The sequence below is a fragment of the Emys orbicularis genome, chromosome 19 (genome assembly GCF_028017835.1).
Source record: "Emys orbicularis isolate rEmyOrb1 chromosome 19, rEmyOrb1.hap1, whole genome shotgun sequence".
NCBI classification, from domain to species: Eukaryota; Metazoa; Chordata; order Testudines; family Emydidae; genus Emys; species Emys orbicularis.
In genome coordinates this window covers 14,833,239-14,853,709 of record NC_088701.1, presented here as the reverse complement: position 1 = coordinate 14,853,709, position 20,471 = coordinate 14,833,239, and the positions used below count along the sequence as shown (strand labels likewise).

The 20,471-nt window shown below is 51.1% G+C and overlaps 1 protein-coding gene across 1 annotated transcript; it reads right to left on the bottom strand.

The window, feature by feature from the left end:
• Positions 1–3,871: 3,871 nt before the first annotated feature.
• Positions 3,872–17,234, bottom strand: LOC135891832 (gametocyte-specific factor 1-like). Its single transcript, XM_065419503.1, has 6 exons — positions 17,142–17,234; positions 14,894–15,020; positions 13,191–13,280; positions 7,717–7,792; positions 4,853–4,947; positions 3,872–3,953 (listed from the first exon to the last, which is right to left on the bottom strand). The coding sequence occupies exons 1-6, from the start codon at positions 17,232–17,234 to the stop codon at positions 3,943–3,945; spliced, it is 492 nt and encodes a 163-aa protein (XP_065275575.1). The 3' UTR covers positions 3,872–3,942.
• Positions 17,235–20,471: the final 3,237 nt, after the last annotated feature.

Below are 20,471 nucleotides of genomic sequence, written 5' to 3'. Positions count from 1 at the left end.
GAAAGAGGGGGAGGTAGGGAGGTAGCTGAGACCTCATGCTGCAGTGAATGGAGACCTGCACTGTGAGTAGGGATTCCATATTTCAACATTCAAAAAAATAGGACACTCTACGGGGAGGGAGGGTAGCCCTACCCTGCCACCATCCAATCCCTCCACCTGCCCCCCACAGAAACCTCAACCCATCCAACCCCCCTGCTCTCTGTCCCCTGATCGCCCCTTCCCGGGACCCCTGCCCCAACTGCCCCCCAGGATCCCACCTCCTATCTAAGCCCCACTGGTCCTTGTCCCCAACTGCCCCCTCCTGAGACTCCCACCAACTTCCCTCCTAGGACCCCACCCCCTACCTGTCCCCTGACAAACCCCTGACCCATCTAACCCCCCCTTCTCCCTGTCCCTGACTGCCCCCCCCAAAACCTCCACCCCATCCAACCCCCCCGCTCCCTGTCCCTTGACTGCCCCCCCCGGAACCCCCTAACCCTTCTCCAACCCCCCAGCCCCCTTATCGTGCCACTCAGACCTGCGTGCCTGGCTTTGCGCAGCGCCAGACACGCTGCTGCATACATGCTGCCGTGCTCCCCTGCGGAGCCACAGCGCCCCCCCCCCCCGCACCTGCCTTCCAGATGTGAACACCTCAAAATTCAGGAGTGCTCAAGCCCAGTTTTGGCGGCTGTTACTTGATTTCGGAGAAATGAAGTATACTGATCCACTGTAACTTGCTGTAGAAAAAGTAGGATAAAATTGAGCAAGAAAGGCTTCCCAGTGGTTATTAGGACTGGAATTGCTATTTTCAACAGCCATTGCCTTTTTTTGGTATGTTTGTTTAAAAGGAAGACCGTGATATTGCATTGGCAAATTCCCCATAGAAAGAAAGAGTGGAACAAAAGAATAATAAAGGCACCTCAACTTTTCTTCATTTATGTAGGACAGTCTTATAACATGCATCCAGATATCCTCCAATCACACAAGCTGAAAATTGTTCCACTTTACTGCAGTTCTGTAACCATATGGGAACCAATCCTGTCTGTGTTCTGTGCACATCTAAAATCCCTGCTGAATGACCTGCCCTGGGAGTGAGTTACCAGTGACCCGGGGCTGCGGCAGAAGGAGGGTGCAGGTTGGGTGGGGGTGAGCCCAGGGCTGGGGTGGCGGGGGGGTGAGAGCCCAGGGCTGGGGCGGCAGGGGGGCAGCCAAAATTTTTTTTGCTTGGGGCGGCAAAAAACCTAGAGCCAGCCCTGGTCAGGCCCCTCCACCTCCTGGAGCCACACCTCTCTGAGCCTTAGCATGTCTGTCTCTGCCGTGGGCCCTCTCAGGGAGTCCACTCGCTCTGGACCCCCGGGGCCTCCACCCCCGAAGGGGTTGATGCAACCCTGTTCTCTAGACCGGAGTGACTCTCAGCCAGCATAAAACAGGAGGATTTATTGAGAGTTGAACACAGCACAGGAAACTCTCAAGGCCTCAGGCCTGGCCTCCCTCAGCCCAGCACATCCCAGTCTCTCTGCATCCAGGTGGGCTCTGCCTGCTCCCCCTCTCCAGCCCAGAGCCCCCCTGCTCCCAGCTGGGCATCTGAGATCACCGGCCCCAGGCCCCGCCTCTGTCCATTGTCTTCTCTCCAGGTAAACAGGGTCGTAAACCAGGGCCTCCTCTCCTCGCTTCTGTCCTCTGGCTGGAACCGGCTGGTTAGGTCACTGGGTCCTCACTCTGCAGCCCATTGTCCGCCCACTGGCCAGAACCGGCTGCATCTCCTCAGCTGGGCCTCCGGGTCGTCAGGTCACCAGTCGCTGGGGTGTCCATCCTCCAGGCCATCGGTTGGGTCCCCAAGTCCTCTCTCCGGTCCTCTGCAAAACAAACTCCCTCTCCCCTCACCTTGTTAAACCAGTAACACCCAGGGAAACTGAGTCCCACCCCCTCCGCATGCAAACCATTGAAAACTCCACAGAAAACAAGAAAACCCCCCACTTCGTCACACGAGCGTCATCAGCATGGAGGCATGTCCTCTGGAACAATGGCCTAAGCGTGAAGGGGCATATGAATCTTTAGTGCATCTGGCCTGTAAATATAGAATCATAGAATATTAGGGTTGGAAGAGACCTCAGGAGGTCATCTAGTCCAATCCCCTACTCAAAGCAGGACCAACACCAATATCTTGCCATGCCAGCTACAACAGTGCCATGCGAATGCCTGTTCTTGTTTACAATGTCACCTGAAAGTGAGAAGCAGGCAGCATTATATTCTGCAAATGTAAACATACTTGTTTGTCTGAGCGATTGGCTGAACAAGCAGTAGGACTGAGTGGACTTGTAGGGTCTAAAGTTTTTCATTGTTTTGTTTTTGAGTGCAGTTATGCAACAAAAAACCCATTACATTTGTAAGTTGCACTTTCATGATAAAGAGATTGCAGTACAGTACCTGTATGAGGTGAATTGAAAAATACTATTTTTTCATCATTTTTACAGTGCAAATATTGTAATAAAAATAATAGAGTGAGTGCTGTACACTTTGTATTGTGTTGTAATTGAAATGGATATATTTGAAAGGGTAGAAAAACATGCAAAATATTTAATAAGTTTCAATTGGTATTCTATTGTTTAACAGTGCGATTAATCATGATTAATTGTTTTGAGTTAATCGTGAGTTAACTGCAATTAATCCACAGCCCTAATTTAAATAAGTGTTAAAAATGGAGGAGGGTGCAGAAAAGAGCTACAGAAATGGTTCAAGGGCTGGAGAAGATGCCTTGCAGTGAGACCCAGGGAGCTCAGGCTGTTCAGCTTATCAACACAATTGAGAGGTGTCAGCATACCTCCCTTGGGATCTCGGATACTGGGATCTAAAGGGCTCTTCAGTCTAGGGGAGAAAGTTAGAGCAAGAAGCAGTAGCTGAAGGTGAAAGCAAACAGACAGATTCAAATTAGAAATAAGGCACGTTTTTCATAGTGGTGATGATTACCCCTTGGAATAAACTCCCACGGGAAGGAGATGGGTTCTCCTTCTCGTGGGGGGAGGGGAGGAGGTCTTCAAATCCAGGCTGGAGGCCTTTTGGAAGATGCTTTAGTCAAACAGGTTACTAGGCTGGATATGGGGGTAACAGTGAAATTCCTGGCCTGTGATAACTAGGTCAGGCTATACGAGGCCACTAGATCTTAAGAGGCATAAGAACGGGCATACTGGGTCAGACCAATGATCCAATATCCCAGTATCCTGTCTTCTGACAGTGGCCAATGCCATATGTCCCAGAGGGAATGAACAGAACAGGTAATCAAGCGATCCACCCCCTGTTGCCCATTTCCAGCTTCTGGCAAACAAAAGCTAGGGATGCCATCCCTGCCCAGCCTGGCTAATAGTCATTGGTGGAACTATCCTCCATGAACTTATCTAGTTCTTTTGAACCCTGTTATAGTCTTGGCCTTCACAACATCCTCTGGCAAGGAGTTCCACAGGTTGACTGTGCGTTGTGTGAAGAAATACTTCCTTTTGTTTGTTTTAAACCTGCTGCCTAGTAATTTCACTTGGTTACCCTTAGTTCTTGTGTTATGAGAAGGAGTAAATAATACTCCCTTATTCACTTTCTCCTCACCAGTCATCATTTTATAGACCTCTATCATATGCCCCCTTAGTTGTCTCTTTTCCAAGCTGAAAAGTCCCAGTCTTATTAATCGCTCCTCAAAGGCAAAGAAGGGTTCATTCCATCCAAGCCACCTCTGTTGGGAAGGAAGAGTAGATGGGAAATGCACTTTTCAGAAGGGTTAATGTGGCACTGGGGCACCTGTCAGGCCATTGACATGGTCTCTTCTGGGAGCAGAGAACGCAACACACTGTTGATACAAAGGGAGGTTTTATTTCTCAGTCTGGACACTAAGAACATGTCTAAAATGGCTATTGGGGAAATCTACAAGTTTAAAAGCTTCAACTCTTCTCCAGGCTGCTCTTTCCCATAGCAGGAGCCTCACAGACAGCCTGCAGAGAGAGAGACAGGAATGATGACAAACTACAGGTGGGGGAAGGTACTACATTTATAAACAGCAGATCCTGCTGTAATGTCACATGCCATGATTGAGTTATGTCAAGGTTACAGAAGATGACCATGTTTTCAGAATCAGAAGCCAAGGCATCAAATCGAAGGGTTGAGCCACCGGCTATACCAGTACAGTTAAAGTGATGCACCCTAGTGTTGAGGCAGTTATGCTGGTACCGGAGTCCTAGTCCTGGGATAGCTATTCCTATACGAGAAGGTAAATAAGCTCTACTGATATAAACACGTAGAACTACATCCACACTAGGGGTGGTACTGGGGACTACAGTGCTAAAAAGTCACACCCCTCACTGACCTAATTGCCCCAGTACAAGATCTGTACACAGACCAGGCCTTAGGGTCACATGTTACTTATACAAGAGGGCACTATTTTAGTGTGCACTATATAGCCCCAGAGAGCTTCTGACTGAAAAGCAACATCAGCCTGTTTCTAGTGGAGGAAAGTCCTCTAGGACACCATGCTTTCAGGAAGTGACACTAGTTCAGTAACATTCACTTTGGGCAGGGAGCAGCTTTGTTGGAGTCCACCCTCATTTGGGATCTTAGTTCGACTGCTCCCTCATTCCATGGGATTGTTCTGCTCATGAAAGCAGTGTGCCTTGAGCAAGTACCTTAGTAACTAGTCCCTTCAGAGACCGGACAGCAAATGTCCTCGAGTACAAGACATGCCCAAGATATGAGGACAGTAAGACTCAGGGCTGACCCAGTACAGCAGGGACATACAGGCTCTTGTGATAAACTGGATGTTATGTCATGACCCTTCCCCACCTCCCAGACAGTTATAACAGTTTAGTCCCACTCCCATGGTGTCCTGGCCTCATACCATTTCTCCAGGAGTGACCCTTTGGAGTCCATGCTGCTGCTGAGGTGCTCACGGCCTGCATTTGCTGGTTTCCATCCCGGCCTCTCTCACCAAGACTGGACAATGAGACGGAAATGGAGAGGAGTTAGTACACATACACCAGGATGAGGAGTTAGCATGGCCCATGTCAGGCTTCCAGATAGTCCCTGCAGACAGCTCCTACATGCTTTCTGCATAGGACATGCCTGCATCACGGGACCCTGCCTCCATAAGCCCCATCCCCACTGCCACATGCACCTTAGTCCAGGTTATCCAGCTCTGAAAGGCCAGTTCTAAATAGGACCCCATGGCATTCCCTTGGATCTGCCACCTGTGTGTGCTTGAGGGTTCCCCCTTCTGCCGGCTGGACTTTCCCTTAGGGAGTCCTGGCAGGGTCTCTCTATCCTGTTCCATGTCAGCGTGCACTGGATTGTTTCCCCACAATACCCCTGGTAACAAGCAAGTCTCGTCCCAGGAGCAGGGGCAATGCCTTGGTTGTAAGCTGCCATGTACCTTCCCAATGCAGCCCACATGTGAGCTTGGACCTTCAGCCCAGGTGAACGATGGCCCCCTCCCACCTTGGCAAACAGCAGCTGTTCAGACACCTGCAGGGATTTCACTCCTGGCCAGGAGGGTTTGTGTAGAACGTGCCCACAGCGTCTGGATCATGAGCTCTCTGGGGCATGAGCAGTCTTGGCTTGTTTGCCCAGCCCCTAGCACAGCGGGGTCCTGCTCCCCATCTGAGGTCCCCAGGTGCTACCACCACTTGAACCCTGCTTAGAAAGCACATTTACGTTAACTGGCATACGTCAGCATTTCCTGCTGCCATGTGTTTAAACGGGGGAAGGAGCTGGACATGTTCCACTCACAAAGCAAGGATTTCAGGGTGAAGCAGCCAACAGCTGACTGCTCCTGCATATCCAGTCTTGCTTTGGAACTCAGCCTGCGTTCCCTTAGAGGGACATTTCACTTCCAGTAAGAGCCCCCCACATCTCTGGTGTTCAGCTGTTTGACCCCCAAAGCTACAGTGTGGCTTCCATTCCATTGAACTCCGGATCCCCTGCCCCTAGTGCCCCTGTGCTGCCAGGGTTCAAGAGCTTGCTAACTTGCCACGCTGCATTGTCCGAGGCCAGGTGTACACCTCCCCCCCCCCCCCCGAGCCATGTAGCTATACCGCCCTAGCCCCCCAGGTAGACAATGCTGTGTTGACAAGAGGGCTTCTGCCATCGACATAGCTACCGCCTCTCGGGGAGGTGGATTAGCTACACCCTCCCATCTTCACTAAAGCACTACAGCTGTAGCACTCTAAGTGAAGACAAGCCCTAAGCCATGAGAAGGGTTAAGGACCAAGGAGTCCCAATGCTCTCGGTTACATGGGTATAAGCTAGGAGAAGCTCCATGGATGACTGTGAAATTGCTAATGGAATTTAATAGACTCTGGCCCTGACAGATGTTTTGGATCCTGATGGACCCAAAGGAGCAGAAATTGGGTTGGGCTTCCTCCCTCACGCACGAGGGGGTGTGTGGACAGGAACAGAGCAATGTATTTCAGACATGATTGCTGCCTCCTTCCCACTCATCACACCACTCACAGGCCTTTCTGCCTGGAGCCTTACTTGCCTTGGCAGGCTGCTCCCAGTCCTACCCAGCTGGAGCTGCCTTCTTCTCTGTAGCTTCCCCAGGACTTTTCCTTACCTATCACAGAGACCTGATCGGTGGGTCACATGACCCAGTCACATGACATTCATTTTCCCCACTTGGGGAAAAACATGTCACAGATGGGGCCAAGACCTATGGGGCCAGCTGCCCTGTGACAGTGTTCACATTATCTGTAAAAAGCAACAGAGGGTCCTGTGACACCTTTAAGACTAACAGAAGTATTGGGAGCATAAGCTTTCTTGGGTAAGAACCTCACTTCTTCAGATGCAAGTAATGGAAATTACTTTTACATACATGTAATTACAAATTACATCGTGATTTCCATTACTTGCATCTGAAGAAGTGAGGTTCTTACCCACGAAAGCTTATGCTCCCAATACTTCTGTTAGTCTTAAAGGTGCCACAGGACCCTCTGTTGCTTTTTACAGATTCAGACTAACACGGCTACCCCTCTGATACGTGACACATTATCTGTGAGACCTGGGCACATCAGTTCTTTCCCACCCCTGCAAACTCAGGCAGGAGTCTCCAAGCAGTTCTCTTGGTGGCTCCATTTATGCCCAGCAGAACCATGTACTGGCCCAGTTCTGACCTCAGTTACACCTGCACAGCCTGACTAAGGGCTGCAGATTGCATGGGTGTAACATGAGCAGAAGCAGGCCCATTACAGCCTTGGGTATTGCAGGGATGTTTCTAGGGAAGTTCCGTTAGATTTCTGGTCACCCACCTAGAACGGCAGTATCCACGAGTGACTATTGCAGGAGTGCACAGAGCTGTTAGAGGGGCAAGAGCCCAGCTGGCCAGACAGTGTGGCCAGCCCCAAGTGGTAAACACAAACCAGCCTAAAAGTCAGGCCTCAAAACCCCATGAAATCCTAGGAGTTGGTTTCTTTTTGCCTGCTGGTTACTGAGCATTTAGGCTTACACAGTCCATGTTTTCAACCTTTCCTCTCAACCAGCAGGGCTAGACACTTGTTGTAAATCACTCAGCTTCCCAGCCGCTGGGGCTTTACAAAAAAAAAAAAAAAAAAAAAAAAGCCACCAAGGATCATGAGACTTGCAATAAAGTTATCCCAGTTAGCAGCACTGCCAGTGCCATAGCTCTTGTCACTAGTAGAGCTGGGACATTCACGCCAGTGAGGGACCCAGCCTGATCTGAGAAGACGTGAGAGGAGAGTTAGCTCTTACCTTTGACTTGTGCTTAAGGTGTGGTTTGTCTTGGAGCCAAGAACAAAAGGAGAAGTAGCACCAGACTCATCTGCGTCTGAGGAGGAAAAGCTTAGTGTGAATGCACAATGAAAGGCTTCTGGACAGGTTTAACACACCACGACTTTACACCCATAGATAACATGAACTAGAGGCCATTGGCCCTGCTCTCTCCCCAGCCCACTTACTTGGAACAGATCCTGTTCCACAGTTCTCCTGAGCTGTGTTTCAGAAGGAAGATGCAACTCCATGCTCTGGGCATCCTAAGCCTCTAACTGCTAGAAGCTGGGAGTGGACCACTTGAAAGTTGCCCTGTTCTGTTCATTCCCTCTGAAGCAGCTGGCGCTGACCACAGTCAGAAGACCAGATACTGGACTAGATGGACCATTGGTCTGACCCAGTATGGCCACTCTTATGAATGCCCACTGTGCTAGCCCTGCTCCTGCTGCCCTCCCGAGTTATAAGGGGCATGGGCATGTAGAGGAACCACAATGCCAGGGGTGCTAGCTGGTCTGTTGGAAGGGGTTCTCTCTTGGGATTTGGGAGCACTGCCAACACCCTAAATGGCTACATGCTCAGGCCCTCAGTAACAGGCTAGAGAAGTTTTATACCTGCACAACAGTTCAGCTTGCAATTGACAGGGCTGGGGCCTGGCACAGAGGGTTGGAGCAGGATATAGACTTGTTTGCAAGAGACTGACAAGGCTGACAACTCATGAGATGTTTGCAGTGTTGGTGTAGCAGTGTCCGTCCCAGGATGTGAGAGAAACAGGGGAGGGGAGGCGAGATCTTTTAGTGGACCAATGTCAGTTGGTGAGAGAGGCAAGCTTTGGAACCACAAAGAGCTCTTCTTCAGGGCTGGGCAAGGTACTCAGAGCATCACAGCTAAACACAAGGTGGAACAGATTGTTTAGAATATGTGCTAACTACTTATACTAAAGGACCATTCAAGGTGAAGTGACTTGTTAAAACCTCTCGGAAGGCAGCTGGGAGCGGGGGGAAATGTTAGTGGGTTACAGATTGTTGTAATAAGCCATAAATCCAGTGAGGAGTCCGGTGGCACCTTAAAGACCAGTGTTGAGAAGGCTAAGTCAATCAGGGTGGATGTGAGCCACTCCCAATAACTGATGCTGATCAGGTGGTTCCTCAGTTTCTTTGAGTGTGTGGCACAATCTCTCACCATACTCTGTATTTGTGCGAGTTTTTTCATGAAGTTTGTGGATTTCCACTTCATACAGCTCAATTCAGTGCCTTGCATGGTGCCAAGTATCAGAGGGGTAGCCGTGTTAGTCTGTATCCACAAAAACAATGAGGAGTCCAGCGGCACCTTAAAGACTAACAGATTTATTTGGGCATAAGCTTTTGCACAGATAGACAGACAGACATCATCTTCCTCTCCAAGTGCAAACAGATGGACAACATACCAAATGGACTGAAGGTAAAAAATTCATCGCCATACTGCACTGACTATGGGGAGAGATTGTGCCACACACTTTCAAAGAAACTGAGGAACCACCTGATCAGCATCAATTATTGGGAGTGGACCACATCCACCTTGATTGAATTGGCCTTGTCAACACTGGTTCTCCACTTGTGAGGTAACTCCCTTCTCTTATGTCAATATATTTATACCTGCATCTGTAATTTTCACTCTATGCATCTGAGGAAGTGCGGGGGGGGGGGGTTATCCACAAAAGCTTATGCCCAAATAAATCATAGAATATCAGGGTTGGAAGGGACCTCAGGAGGTCATCTAGTCCAACCCCCTGTTCAAAGCAGGACCAATTCCCAACTAAATCATCCCAGCCAGGGCTTTGTCAAGCCTGACCTTAAAAACCTCTAAGGAAGGAGATTCCACCACCTCCCTAGGTAACCCATTCCAGTGCTTCGCCACTCTCCTAGTGAAAAAGTTTTACCTAATATCCAACCTAAACCTCCCCCACTGCAACTTGAGACCATTACTCCTTGTTCTGTCATCTGCTACCACTGAGAACAGTTTAGATCCATCCTCTTTGGAACCCCCTTTCAGGTAGTTGAAAGCAGCTATCAAATCCCCCCTCATTCTTCTCTTCTGCAGACTAAACAATCCCAGTTCCCTCAGCCTCTCCTCATAAGTCCTGTGCTCCAGCCTCCTAATCATTTTTGTCGCCCTCCGTTGGACTCTTTCCAATTTTTCCACTTGTAGTGTGGGGCCCAAAACTGGACACAATACTCTAGATGAGGCCTCACCAATGTTGAATAGAGGGGAATGATCACGTCCCTCAATCTGCTGGCAATGCCCCTACTTATACAGCCCAAAATACTGTTAGCCTTCTTGGCAACAAGGGCACACTGTTGACTCATATCCAGCTTCTCGTCCACTGTAGCCCCTAGGTCCTTTTCTGCAGAACTGCTTCCTAGCCATTCGGTCCCTAGTCTGTAACAGTGAATGGGATTCTTCCGTCCTAAGTGCAGGACTCTGCACTTGTCCTTGTTGAACCTCAGATTTCTTTTGGCCCAATCCTCTAATTTGTCTAGGTCCCTCTGTATCCTATCCCTACCCTCCAGCGTATCTACCACTCCTCCCAGTTTAGTGTCATCTGCAAACTTGCTGAGAGTGCAGTCCATGCCATCCTCCAGATCATTAATGAAGATATTGAACAAAACCAGCCCCAGGACCGACCCTTGGGGCACTCCGCTTGAAACCAGCTGCCAACTAGATCACTACCTGTTGAGCCCGACAATCTAGCCAGCTTTCTCCGATACTACAGAATATGCTTGAAGAAGCAAGTCCGGGATATACACCTTAACATACTCCAAACTGCCTTCACCAAAGGACACTCCAGAGAAGTAGCTCCAATCATGGAAGGGGACACCCAAATACCCCAAGAGAACCTGCTTCAATAGAGAAATAACCCCCCCTTCCCCTAACTGCACACCCCTGCCACCTCACACTGGAATCCATATTTGGTTTCAAACAACTGCCATACAGAGCACATGTATAAAGTTTGCTGATGATACCAAGCTGGGAGGGGTTGCAAGTGCTTTGGAGGATACAATTAAAATTTAAAATGTGGACAAACTGGAGAAATGGTTTGAAGTAAATGGTAGTTTGAGTAGTGAGTTCTAAAATGCCTAACCTGTCCTTGCTGGAGTAATTATCACTATGGTAAATTTATCTAGATATCTATATCTATAGAGAGATTTTGTTTCTACTGGTGGTGCACATCCACACATACCTCAGTGCATAACACAAATTTATTCTGCACATGGATGGAAAATAATTAAGAGGTAACATTGCCTATGAGTAAAGCTGTGAGTTTGTCACAGAGGTCATGGATTCCGTGACTTTCCATGACCTCCATGACTTCTGCAGCAGCCAGTGCAGCTGGCTCCGGGGCTGCCCGAGCAGCTCAGACAACACCTGAGCCAGTCGCACCAGCCACTGCTGGGTCAGTCTTGGACCCCCACCCAACAGCAAGAGGAGCAGTTTGGGTGTGGGAGGGGGCTCAGGGCGATGTTTACCTTGGGGGGCTCCCTGGAAGCAGCAACATGTCCCTCAGCTCCTAGCAGCTCTCATTGGCCACGGTTCTCCACCCCCCAGCGCTCCCAAGATTTAGTCAGGGCTATAGTACGAGTCACAGGCTGGGAATTTTCTCTCTTAAAAAAAAAAAAAAAAAAAAAATTGAAAAATGGCCCATGACTTTTAGTAAAATACCTGTGACTAAACCATAGCCTTACTTATAAGGGAAGATTTGAAAAAAAAAAAAAATTGGGTTTGTTTAGTCCAAAGAAAAGACGAGGAGAGAGATAGATAACAATTTTCACAAGGGGGCAGGGGGGGAGAAGAGGGAGGAGAAAATTGTCCTCTTTAACCTCTGAAGATAGGACAAGAAGCAATGGGCTTAAATAGCAGTAAGGGAGATTTAGGTTAGCCATGGGGCGGGGGGAAGCTTCCTGTCAGTGCAGTTAAGCACTGGAATAAAGTTGTCTAGTGATGTGGTGGAATCCCCGTCATTGGACATTCTTAAGAGCAGGTTAGACAAACACCTGTCAGGGATGGTCTAGATCGGGGTGGCCAACCTTGGCTCTGGAGCCACATGCGGCTCTTCAGAAGTTAATATGCAGCTCCTTGTATAGGCGCTGACTTCTAACTTTGCTAGACACTAAAAATAAAAAATCATGGACTGAAGAGACACACTGGATTTATGGTTAGTGGATTATCGATTACTGTAATAAACAACTCCCCCCAGCTGCAATCCCCCCCTATGACTGGAGGGGTGTTAACAGGCCACTTCACCATGAATGGTTCCTTGAAATGTGTTAACTACTTGTGCAAGAGCCAGCAGGAGGGCTCAGTCCTGCCCTGGAGGAGCCAGTGGTTGCTCTCACTGATTTTAGCAGCAGGGAGCTGGCCTTGTCCATGCTATGGGGCTTCAGGGAAGAGATGCCCACTGCTTTGGATAAGCCAGCAGGACCCCGGCACAGGAGACACCTCAGCAGCTGGAGACAAAGTGCCACCATATTCATTAAACCTGCAGCCCCAGAGCCTTGATGTCAAATTCCAACACTATTGAAGCTGTGGCAGCTCAGCAGGAGCAAAGGGGGGGGGGGGTAAGCCTGTCAGTGCCCCCAAAATTCCCCAAGTGGAGACAGACACAGCCTTGTCAGCTACAGCTTGCTTTGGCCACAGTAGGATTTTGGCGTGTTAACCACACACCCACCTTGGTTAGAATTTAAATGTGTTAAGTATTGCATTATACAGCTTAGTTTATTAAACTAGTCAAGACAAAGCAGTTGTACTTTAGCATGTGCTAAACTGGTCGAGTGAAACCCTAGCCACCACAATCTAACACCAAACCTTTAATCCTATTTAAAAGCAAAAGCCCACAGCTGTCTAAACTGGGTTATCTACAGGCGGAGTTGACCAGAGTAGCTATTCTGGGATAGTGCCCAAATGAGGTGGGGGCTGTTTCAGAACAAAGCATGATTTTATTCCAGGATTACTTCACTTATGAAGCAAAGGAATTACTCTGGAATTGAAGTCACCGATTCTGAAATACTCAGGGAATGGTCACTGAACATCAGTCAGCTTCCATGTGTAGACAAGGTATAGTAGTGACTGGTAAAGCTTAAGGAGCATGGTGTGTGGTTTCATGCTCTAAGGCCTGGTCTACACCTAGGTCGCTTCGGAGTGTGAAAAAATCCCCCCCCCCCCCCCGAGAGAGATGTAGCTAAGCCAACCTAAGCCCCGGTATAGACACCAGTGGGTCAATGGAAGAATTCTTCCACTGATCTAGCTGCCTCCTTGAGGGGGTGGATTAAACTTCAGTGACTGAAAAACTCCTTCCACTATTGCAGTAAGTACCTACACTATAGCATAGTGTAGTGTAACCATAGCCTCAGCCAAGTCCTGTGAGGCATAGGTACCACATGCCAATGACATCAGAGACAAACAGCTTCTTCACCAACACTCACCTGCCTCCCAGTCCTCTTGGCAGGGGGGACACTGCCAGGATCTTGGGGTCTCTTTCAGTTCCTTCTTGGGACTGAAAGTCATTGATGTCCCTGCAAGCAGAGGAGACACGTTACAGGACTTGTAAGGAAGAGGAGAAGCAGGGTAGCTGGTCTAGGAGTGAAACATGGTTGTCTAAGTGGATCATGGCTCAGTTCTGTTAGCCAGAGGCCCAGCATTACAGAGGGTCAAAGGCCACATTTAACTAGAGATGCTCCTTAGTTGGGGAAGATTCTCTGAACTCTCCTCAGAGCCAGGCTCAGGTCAGACTGAAGTGTGTCCAGGGTCTCTGCTCTCCTGCGCTGGCCCCAGCTCACTCCAGCCAGCTGGACAGCCTTTGTTCCCCAGAGCAAAAGCTCATCCACCCTCAAGTTCCTGCCATGCACAGAATGGAGAAGCCTTTAAAAGCCAAACAGCTTGACAAGCTGAGAAGCTGAGAAGTGTTGGCTCCTACAACCCTGACATTACACAATGGGGCCAATATGGTTCCACTGCTATAAACAGGGCTCACGCAGAGCTGATGCCATCAGCCCTACAGGGCTCAGTACACACACTGATCTCCAGAGTTCTCATTACAGCTGTGGGGCCAGGTTCTCATCACAGCTGAGACAGGAAAACCAAGGAAATGCAAGTTTCCTGTCTGAAAGCAGGACAAAAAGTAAAAGCCACCACACAAAAAACCCACCAAGTTTATCAGCTAGCCCCCCCTCCCCCAATTTGGTTCAACTGAAAGTGATTTGTTTTTGACTATTTTGATTAACTACGATTAGTTTCAAACTGTCATTTTGAACCAGAAAACTGGATTTTCTTATTTCAAGAGAGTCAAAGAATGGGAGTAAGATTTTCCAAGTTGCAGTGTGTGTCAAAGCCCAAAGAACCCTTTCCCATGAGGTGTTCATGGAGATCAAAGAAACATTTGTGTCAGAAAACACTGAAGTTCCCCACTGGCTCTCCTCAGCACCTAGTTAGCCATTCAGCAGGGCCCAACACCCTAAGCCTGGTGTTGGGCACTTCAGAAATGCTGGCCCCTAGTGCTCTGCTCTCTGGATGCAGGTTTGCAGGCCAGCCCCTCTCCCCCAGGAGATGTTAGGAGAGCTCCCGCCCCAAATGAGCAGACGGTAGAGACCAGGACTCTTCAGTGATGCCAGGTGACCTGCCCCCTGCTGTGCCAGGCAGTGAGCACACCCCCTGCTAGCCATGAGGCTACTTCCTGAGCCAGCTGTTCATCTCCTGCAGGCTATGGGCACTGGGGAAGGAAAGGGATTTCTAGCCAGCTCCTGCAGAATCTGTCAATGAAGGAAGAGCAGCACAAGCCCAGCCTGTTCTATGCTGGGATGTCAGCCACTAGAGCAAACTCTGCATGTTCACAATTTATACCAGTGCAGCTAAGCCAGCACCTGCTGCTGCTGGTACAGAGGGATGTGCTGGGCGACAGCACTCAGCCTTGCTCAGACCAAGTGCACCTACAGTAGTTGTGATGAGTGCAGGGGATGCACACATGAACTACAGATTGCTCGGGGCTTGCGTTGGTGTCCAGAGCAAAATGCCCTAGAACAGACTCCCTTGCAGTCTCCCTAGGCTGGAACAGGTCAAGTCAGTCAGCAGGAGCAGGCATGTATTAAAGCAGGTGTGCTACCGCCAGCTCCCCCCACTCCCCCAAGCTTACCACTGAACAGCTCTGGCGCCCTGTTGTCTGTGCAGGTGGAGATGTGCAGCTGGAGCTCTCGCTTTGGGACTCTGTGGCGAGCATTGTAGGGGCACGTGGCCAGCTCTTTGGCTCTTTTCTTGTTATTCTGGAAGAGAAGCCACAAGATGCCACTATGCAAAGACAGCAGGGAGGTACCGTCATGGGTTCTGCTCACTGCTTCCACAGCTGCTTGTAGGGGGAGGCAGCTGAGAGGATCTCTAGGGATGCATCAGAGCCAGAAGACTGGCGAGCTGGAAACAAATCATTGACTTGTTGAGTGCTTAATGAGAGAGCACCCCTCAGTAGGTCCACACGCTGCAGCTGGGAGCAAGCCTCCAGACTGGACAGAAATTTGAGCTAGTGGTGCTCAAAGTAGCACACTAAAAATAGTAGTGTGGACACGATAGCATCGACTGGTGCTTGGGCTCTCAAACCTCCAGAGTGAAGAAGTGGGCTTAAGAGCCCAAGCCACACCATCCACATTGCTATTTTTAACTGTATTAGCTCAAGCCCCACTACTGTAAGCCCATCTACCTGGGCCGTGAGACTCTCCCCTAGCTGCTGTGTAGACATACCTGTATGTGCAGGAAACCTGGTGCATCTGCAGCAGTGCTGAATTTCTTGGGTTTGATTCTTGGTTGCTCCAGCCCAGGAGGAGGTGGGGAGCAGAACAGGGGGACTGTCTTCAGGCTACCTTAGCTCTTCCTAGACTTGGGCTGAGCCACTCCTGCCCTTGTTGCTGCAAATCAGAGCAACCTTTGGGCTGCTCTGACTTATGTGGCTCTACTTCTCACGGCCCTTGGGCAGCAGAGCATAGCTATAGCACAGATACTCTAGCTACACCCAATACAGCCACAACCTGTCCCCTACGTCGGGGCATGGTGCTGTGCTAGCTTGGAGCCTGCATCCAACCCAGGGAGGCCCCTCTGCAGGCTGTTGTCCCAGGAGACCATTTCCACACACTTCAGGTCCTTTTGTGCAGCCAGAGTATTCTAAAGGGACATTAGTGTAACCTCACTAAGGCACCAGGGCCCCTCAGTGACACAGGGCAGACTTGGATCCAAGCTGCCCTGAAGTTCAGGAGCTTTTGAAGCCTGGGTATCTCCAAGGGTTAACTCTGCAGTGAAGACGTAACTCAGGTGATCAGCATTTGGGCTGGCCTAGCTCAGGAGAACAGCCAGACCAGAGCCCTGCCCAAGTTGCTGGGGCCACACTCACTTATGCAAGGCTCTCAGACTTCAGGGGGGAGGGGGCACAGAGGAGGGGGAGGAGGTGTAGCTGCTGGCTCTCAGCTGGGCTGCTCTATGTTCCCCCCAGTGAATTGTAGGACAGCATTAGAGGACTATCAGGTTAAGTCTGGATCTTCAGTGCAGATTACCAAGAGAGGCAATCAGACTCTTGCCTACTCCAGCATGGGCCAAGCACCACCACACATGGGCCAGAGGGTTTGTGTGGATGGACAGGAGCCAGGGTAGGGGCAACACCTGAGTTAAATGGGCAGTGAAAATAAGCCCCAAGTGTGAGTTTCACATAAATGTAGATCTAGTCCATCCCCTGCACAGAGTCAGGACCAAGTGTTATAAACACCTGGGATGGGCTAGATCTTAAAAGTCTCCCTAGATAATCCCTAAATCTCCCTTGCTGCAATATAAACCCATTATTTCTTGTTCTGTTGTCAGTGGATAAGGAGAACAATTTATCACTCTGCTCTTTATAGCAACTATTACCTACTTCAAGACCTATTGCCCCCCCCCCCCCCGCCTTCCTCCAGACTAAACAAACCCAGTTTTTTCAATCATTCCTTGTAGGTTATATTTTTTAGACCTTTAGTCACTTTTGTTGTTCTCCTCTGGACTGTATCCCATTTGTCTACATCTTTCCTGGAGTGCAAGGCCTAGAACGGGACAATACTCCAGCTCGGGCCTTATTAGTGTTGAGTACAGGTGAAGAATTACTTCTTTTGTCTTGCTTACAACACTCCTGCCATTACATCCCAGAATAATGTAATACTATTGCAAAAAAACCCCAACATTATGACTCATATTTAGTCTGTGATCCACTATAACCCCCAGATCCTTTTCTGCAGTACTCCTTCCTAGGCAGTCATTTCCCATTTTGTGTTTGCACTGGAGGCAGAGGAAAATAGTTTGCAGGGAACAGAGACAGGTGGCCATCTCCTCTTTGGGCACCTCAGACTCTGTCCCACTGCGTAGCTTGCTCTTCTTACCTCTCCGCATTTGACCAAGTGGTAGGGGAACCTGGAGGCTCGGATCTGGTGGTTTTTGTCATAGGGGCATGGGATGAGCCGCTCAGGATCCATCACACCTGCACAACAGAAGGCACACGATACACAGATAGTGAGGCCAGGAGGAGGGGTAGACTGCCAGGGGTGATGCCTTCAGCAGCTAGCACCCCCATATTGAAGGCCCAGTTGTCCCCTTCCACACACAGCTGATCCCAGCAGAGAGCAAAGGGGAGCCCCAGCACTGTTTATGTGGCGCTTGGGCTGTTTCTGTTCCCAGTGTTAGAAATTTGGCCAGAGGGTACAAGTGATGACCTCAGGCATGGCTGTGGCTTGGCCAGTAAGCTCTTAGCGTTTCAGTTGGCAGCACATGGAAGCAGGGAACTGTTAGTCCTGCAGTTAGAAACAGGCAAGAAATGGGGGGTGGGGTGTTATCAGGGTTAAAGTAGCACCCAGTGTGCAGTGGGAACTTTCCTGACACTAGGACAGTCTCAGGTGATAGAGGGAAGGACGGACACACACACATACACACACACACACACTCTCTCACTCTTGAGGAAAACTGCAGGGGAAAACTGGGTCTTTAAGATAGACTTTAATGTGGATGGGATCAGGGCCTTGAGGGTAAGTTCAGGGAGATCACACCTGGTAACGGCCTCCTCCAAGCACTCAGAGACCATGAGATTTTAAAGAGTAATAAATGATAGGATCAGAGACTTGAAGGATCATGTTTTCAAATTTTATCTGCAACCACAATGCAAGCAGGGAAATGTGGGGAACTTTCCTGGCTGCTGCACTACCCCAGTGGAATCAGACAGCAAATGGATCTGAGTCCTCGCTCCCACTCCCTTTACCCAGATGCCCGCCTGACCTGAAGGCCTCCCTTTCTGCTCTCCCATGCAACAGAGTCCTCGTAACCCTGACAGAGCTGGGCCCAAGCTCCCTGGGAGGCTTCACCCCTAGTCTTGTCATGGTCTTTTAGGCCAGGGTGCCCCCCCTCCGGGGCGCTCTCTCCACACCAGCCACTTCCCTGGTTCAAACTGAATAGGATTTATTACACAGCAAGGAACAATAAGAAAAATAATGCAGAAATGGAAAGTCGAAGACACAAGGACCCCACCCTGTGGCACAGGGACACCACAGCCAGCCATCTCTGTGGCTTCAGGGAAGTTCACAGCCTGTTCCTTGCCCATCCCAGGCCTCCTCGCCAGGTCCTGGCTGCGCTGCAATGACACTGCGGGTAGACTAGGGTTACCATATCTTTTTTTTTTTTATTTAATAAAGAGGACCCTCCACGGGCCCTGGCCCCGCCCATTTCCCCACCCCCAGCCCCACCCCAACTCCACCCCTTCCCCGCCCCCTCCTCCCTCCCACTCCCAGCCATGGGGAAAGGGCTGCCCGAGCGCTACCGGCTTCACGGTTTGCCGGGCAGCCCCCAGACCCTGCGCCCCCGGCCGGCGCTTGCCCAGCGCAGCTGGAGCCCGGGAAGGGAAGCGCCCAGCCGGGGGCGCAGGGTCTGGGGGCTGCCCGGCAAACCGTGAAGCCGGTAGCGCTTGGGCTTCGGGCAGCCCCCTTGCCTCCGGACCCTGCGCCCCCAGCCGGGCACTTCCCCTCCCAGGCTCTGGCGGCGCAGGGTCCGGAGGCATGGGGGCTGCCCAAAGCCGGTAGCGCTCGGGCAGCCCGGCTCTTAAACAGAGCCGAAGAGTCAGGGGAGGAGCAGAGCCGCCATTTTCCCGGACATGTTTGGCTTTTTGGCAATTCCCCCCGGACGGGGGTTTGAGTGCCGAAAAGCCGGACATGTCCGGGAAAAAGAGGACGTATGGTAACCCTAGGGTAGACACTTGCTCTGGCAGTGGCCATGCACCCTCAGGCTCTAGGGGGCAGGACCTTGCTCCCCAGCATCGCCCCCCGCTGGGGTCATGACCAGTGATGAGCTGCCAGAATGTTAATAACCAGTTCCCTACCGGATCTTTGGCAGCACTTCGAAAACCCGGAGGGAGTGAAGGACCTGCCGCCGAAGTGCTGCCAAAGACCCGGTAGGGAACCGGTTATTAAGTGCCACCCGGAGAGTACAAGTCCAAGAAACCCCACCCTACCCGCCCCCCAGGGCCCCACCCCCTACCCAACTTGCCCCGCTCCCTGTCCCATGACTGCCCTGACCCGATCCACCACCACCCCCAACAGACCCCCAGAACTCCCACGCCTACCCAACCCCCCTGTTCCCCATCCCCTGACCACCACCCCCAGAACCTCCGCCCCCTCCAACCGCTCCCTGCCCTTATCCAACCCCTCCTCCTGGCCCCGGCCCAGCCCCCTTACCATGCTGCTCAGGGCAGCGTGTAGGGATGCAGCGCGGCTCGCTGGAGCTCGCAGCCCTACCCCCTTACCATGTGGCAGGAGCTGCCCAGGAGCAGTCCAGAGTGCTGGCGCCAGGCTCTGCGAGGGTGGGGGAGCCTCCCCAGGCAGGAGCTCAGGCGGGCTGGACAGGACGGTCCCGCGGGCCCGAGTTTACCCACCCCTTTACCAACCGGTTCTAAACCGGCTTCTAAATTTAACAACCAGTTCGCACAAACCAGCTCCAGCTCACTACTGGTCACGACCCACCTCCAAGTCCGGCCTGCGAGGCTTCGCGCCTGGGGGGGTGTTTCCCTGCGCTGGGCCTGCTGCCCCCTCGCTCTCCCCAGCCGCTCATCGCACCCAGCTCTGGTGTTACTGGTGGCACAGCCGGCATCGCAGCTCCCCCTGCCTTGCCTCTGGCCCAGCTCCACCCACTGCTCTCCCCTTAGCTCCGCCCTGCGCTGGCTCAGGCAGCTCCAGCTCACACAGAGGACAGGACCCCAAGCTTGACTCCCTCATTGGCCCACCTGCCCTGTTAATCAGGCTGACCTAGAGCATTGGCCTCTCCCGATTGGTCTTGAGGACTGTCTGTCTCAGGATCTTGATATCTCATTGGCCCTTCCCTTGGGTACTGGGAGAGGCCAACCCAGGAACCCCAGTGAGGGGCCAGCTGCCCCCTTACAGCAAGGCTAGGCCTTAGGTAACTGAAGACCAGCAGCATCCTCCCAGTGTCACATCTCCAGGAGCTGGGGTGTTAGCTAGACACCAGGCTCCATAGATTCAAGGCAAGAGCCACAGGCCTTGGTAGCGTTGCCCACCCGCCATGGGGGACGGTGCAGGAGCTGGCAAAGAGCCGTCCCAGACACACCGGCAGGCGGGCAAGGCTGGGAGCATTGTTATCACCAAGAGATATTGACACTTCAGCTGGCACCTGGCTGGGGATCCAGACAGCTGTTGAAGCGCGAGGGCTTGTCTACA

Bases quoted from the DNA above. Each gene is read 5' to 3' on its own strand.
- LOC135891832 (XM_065419503.1), bottom strand. From the start codon at position 17,234: ATGGATCCTGAGCGGCTCATCCCATGCCCCTATGACAAAAACCACCAG. The intron at 13,281-14,893 runs GTAAGCTTGGGG...CTCTGCTTGCAG, and splicing joins GGCGCCAGAGCTGTTCAGTG to GGACATCAATGACTTTCAGT. The intron at 7,793-13,190 runs GTGAGTGTTGGT...TTTCCTCCTCAG, and splicing joins CCAAGAGGACTGGGAGGCAG to ACGCAGATGAGTCTGGTGCT.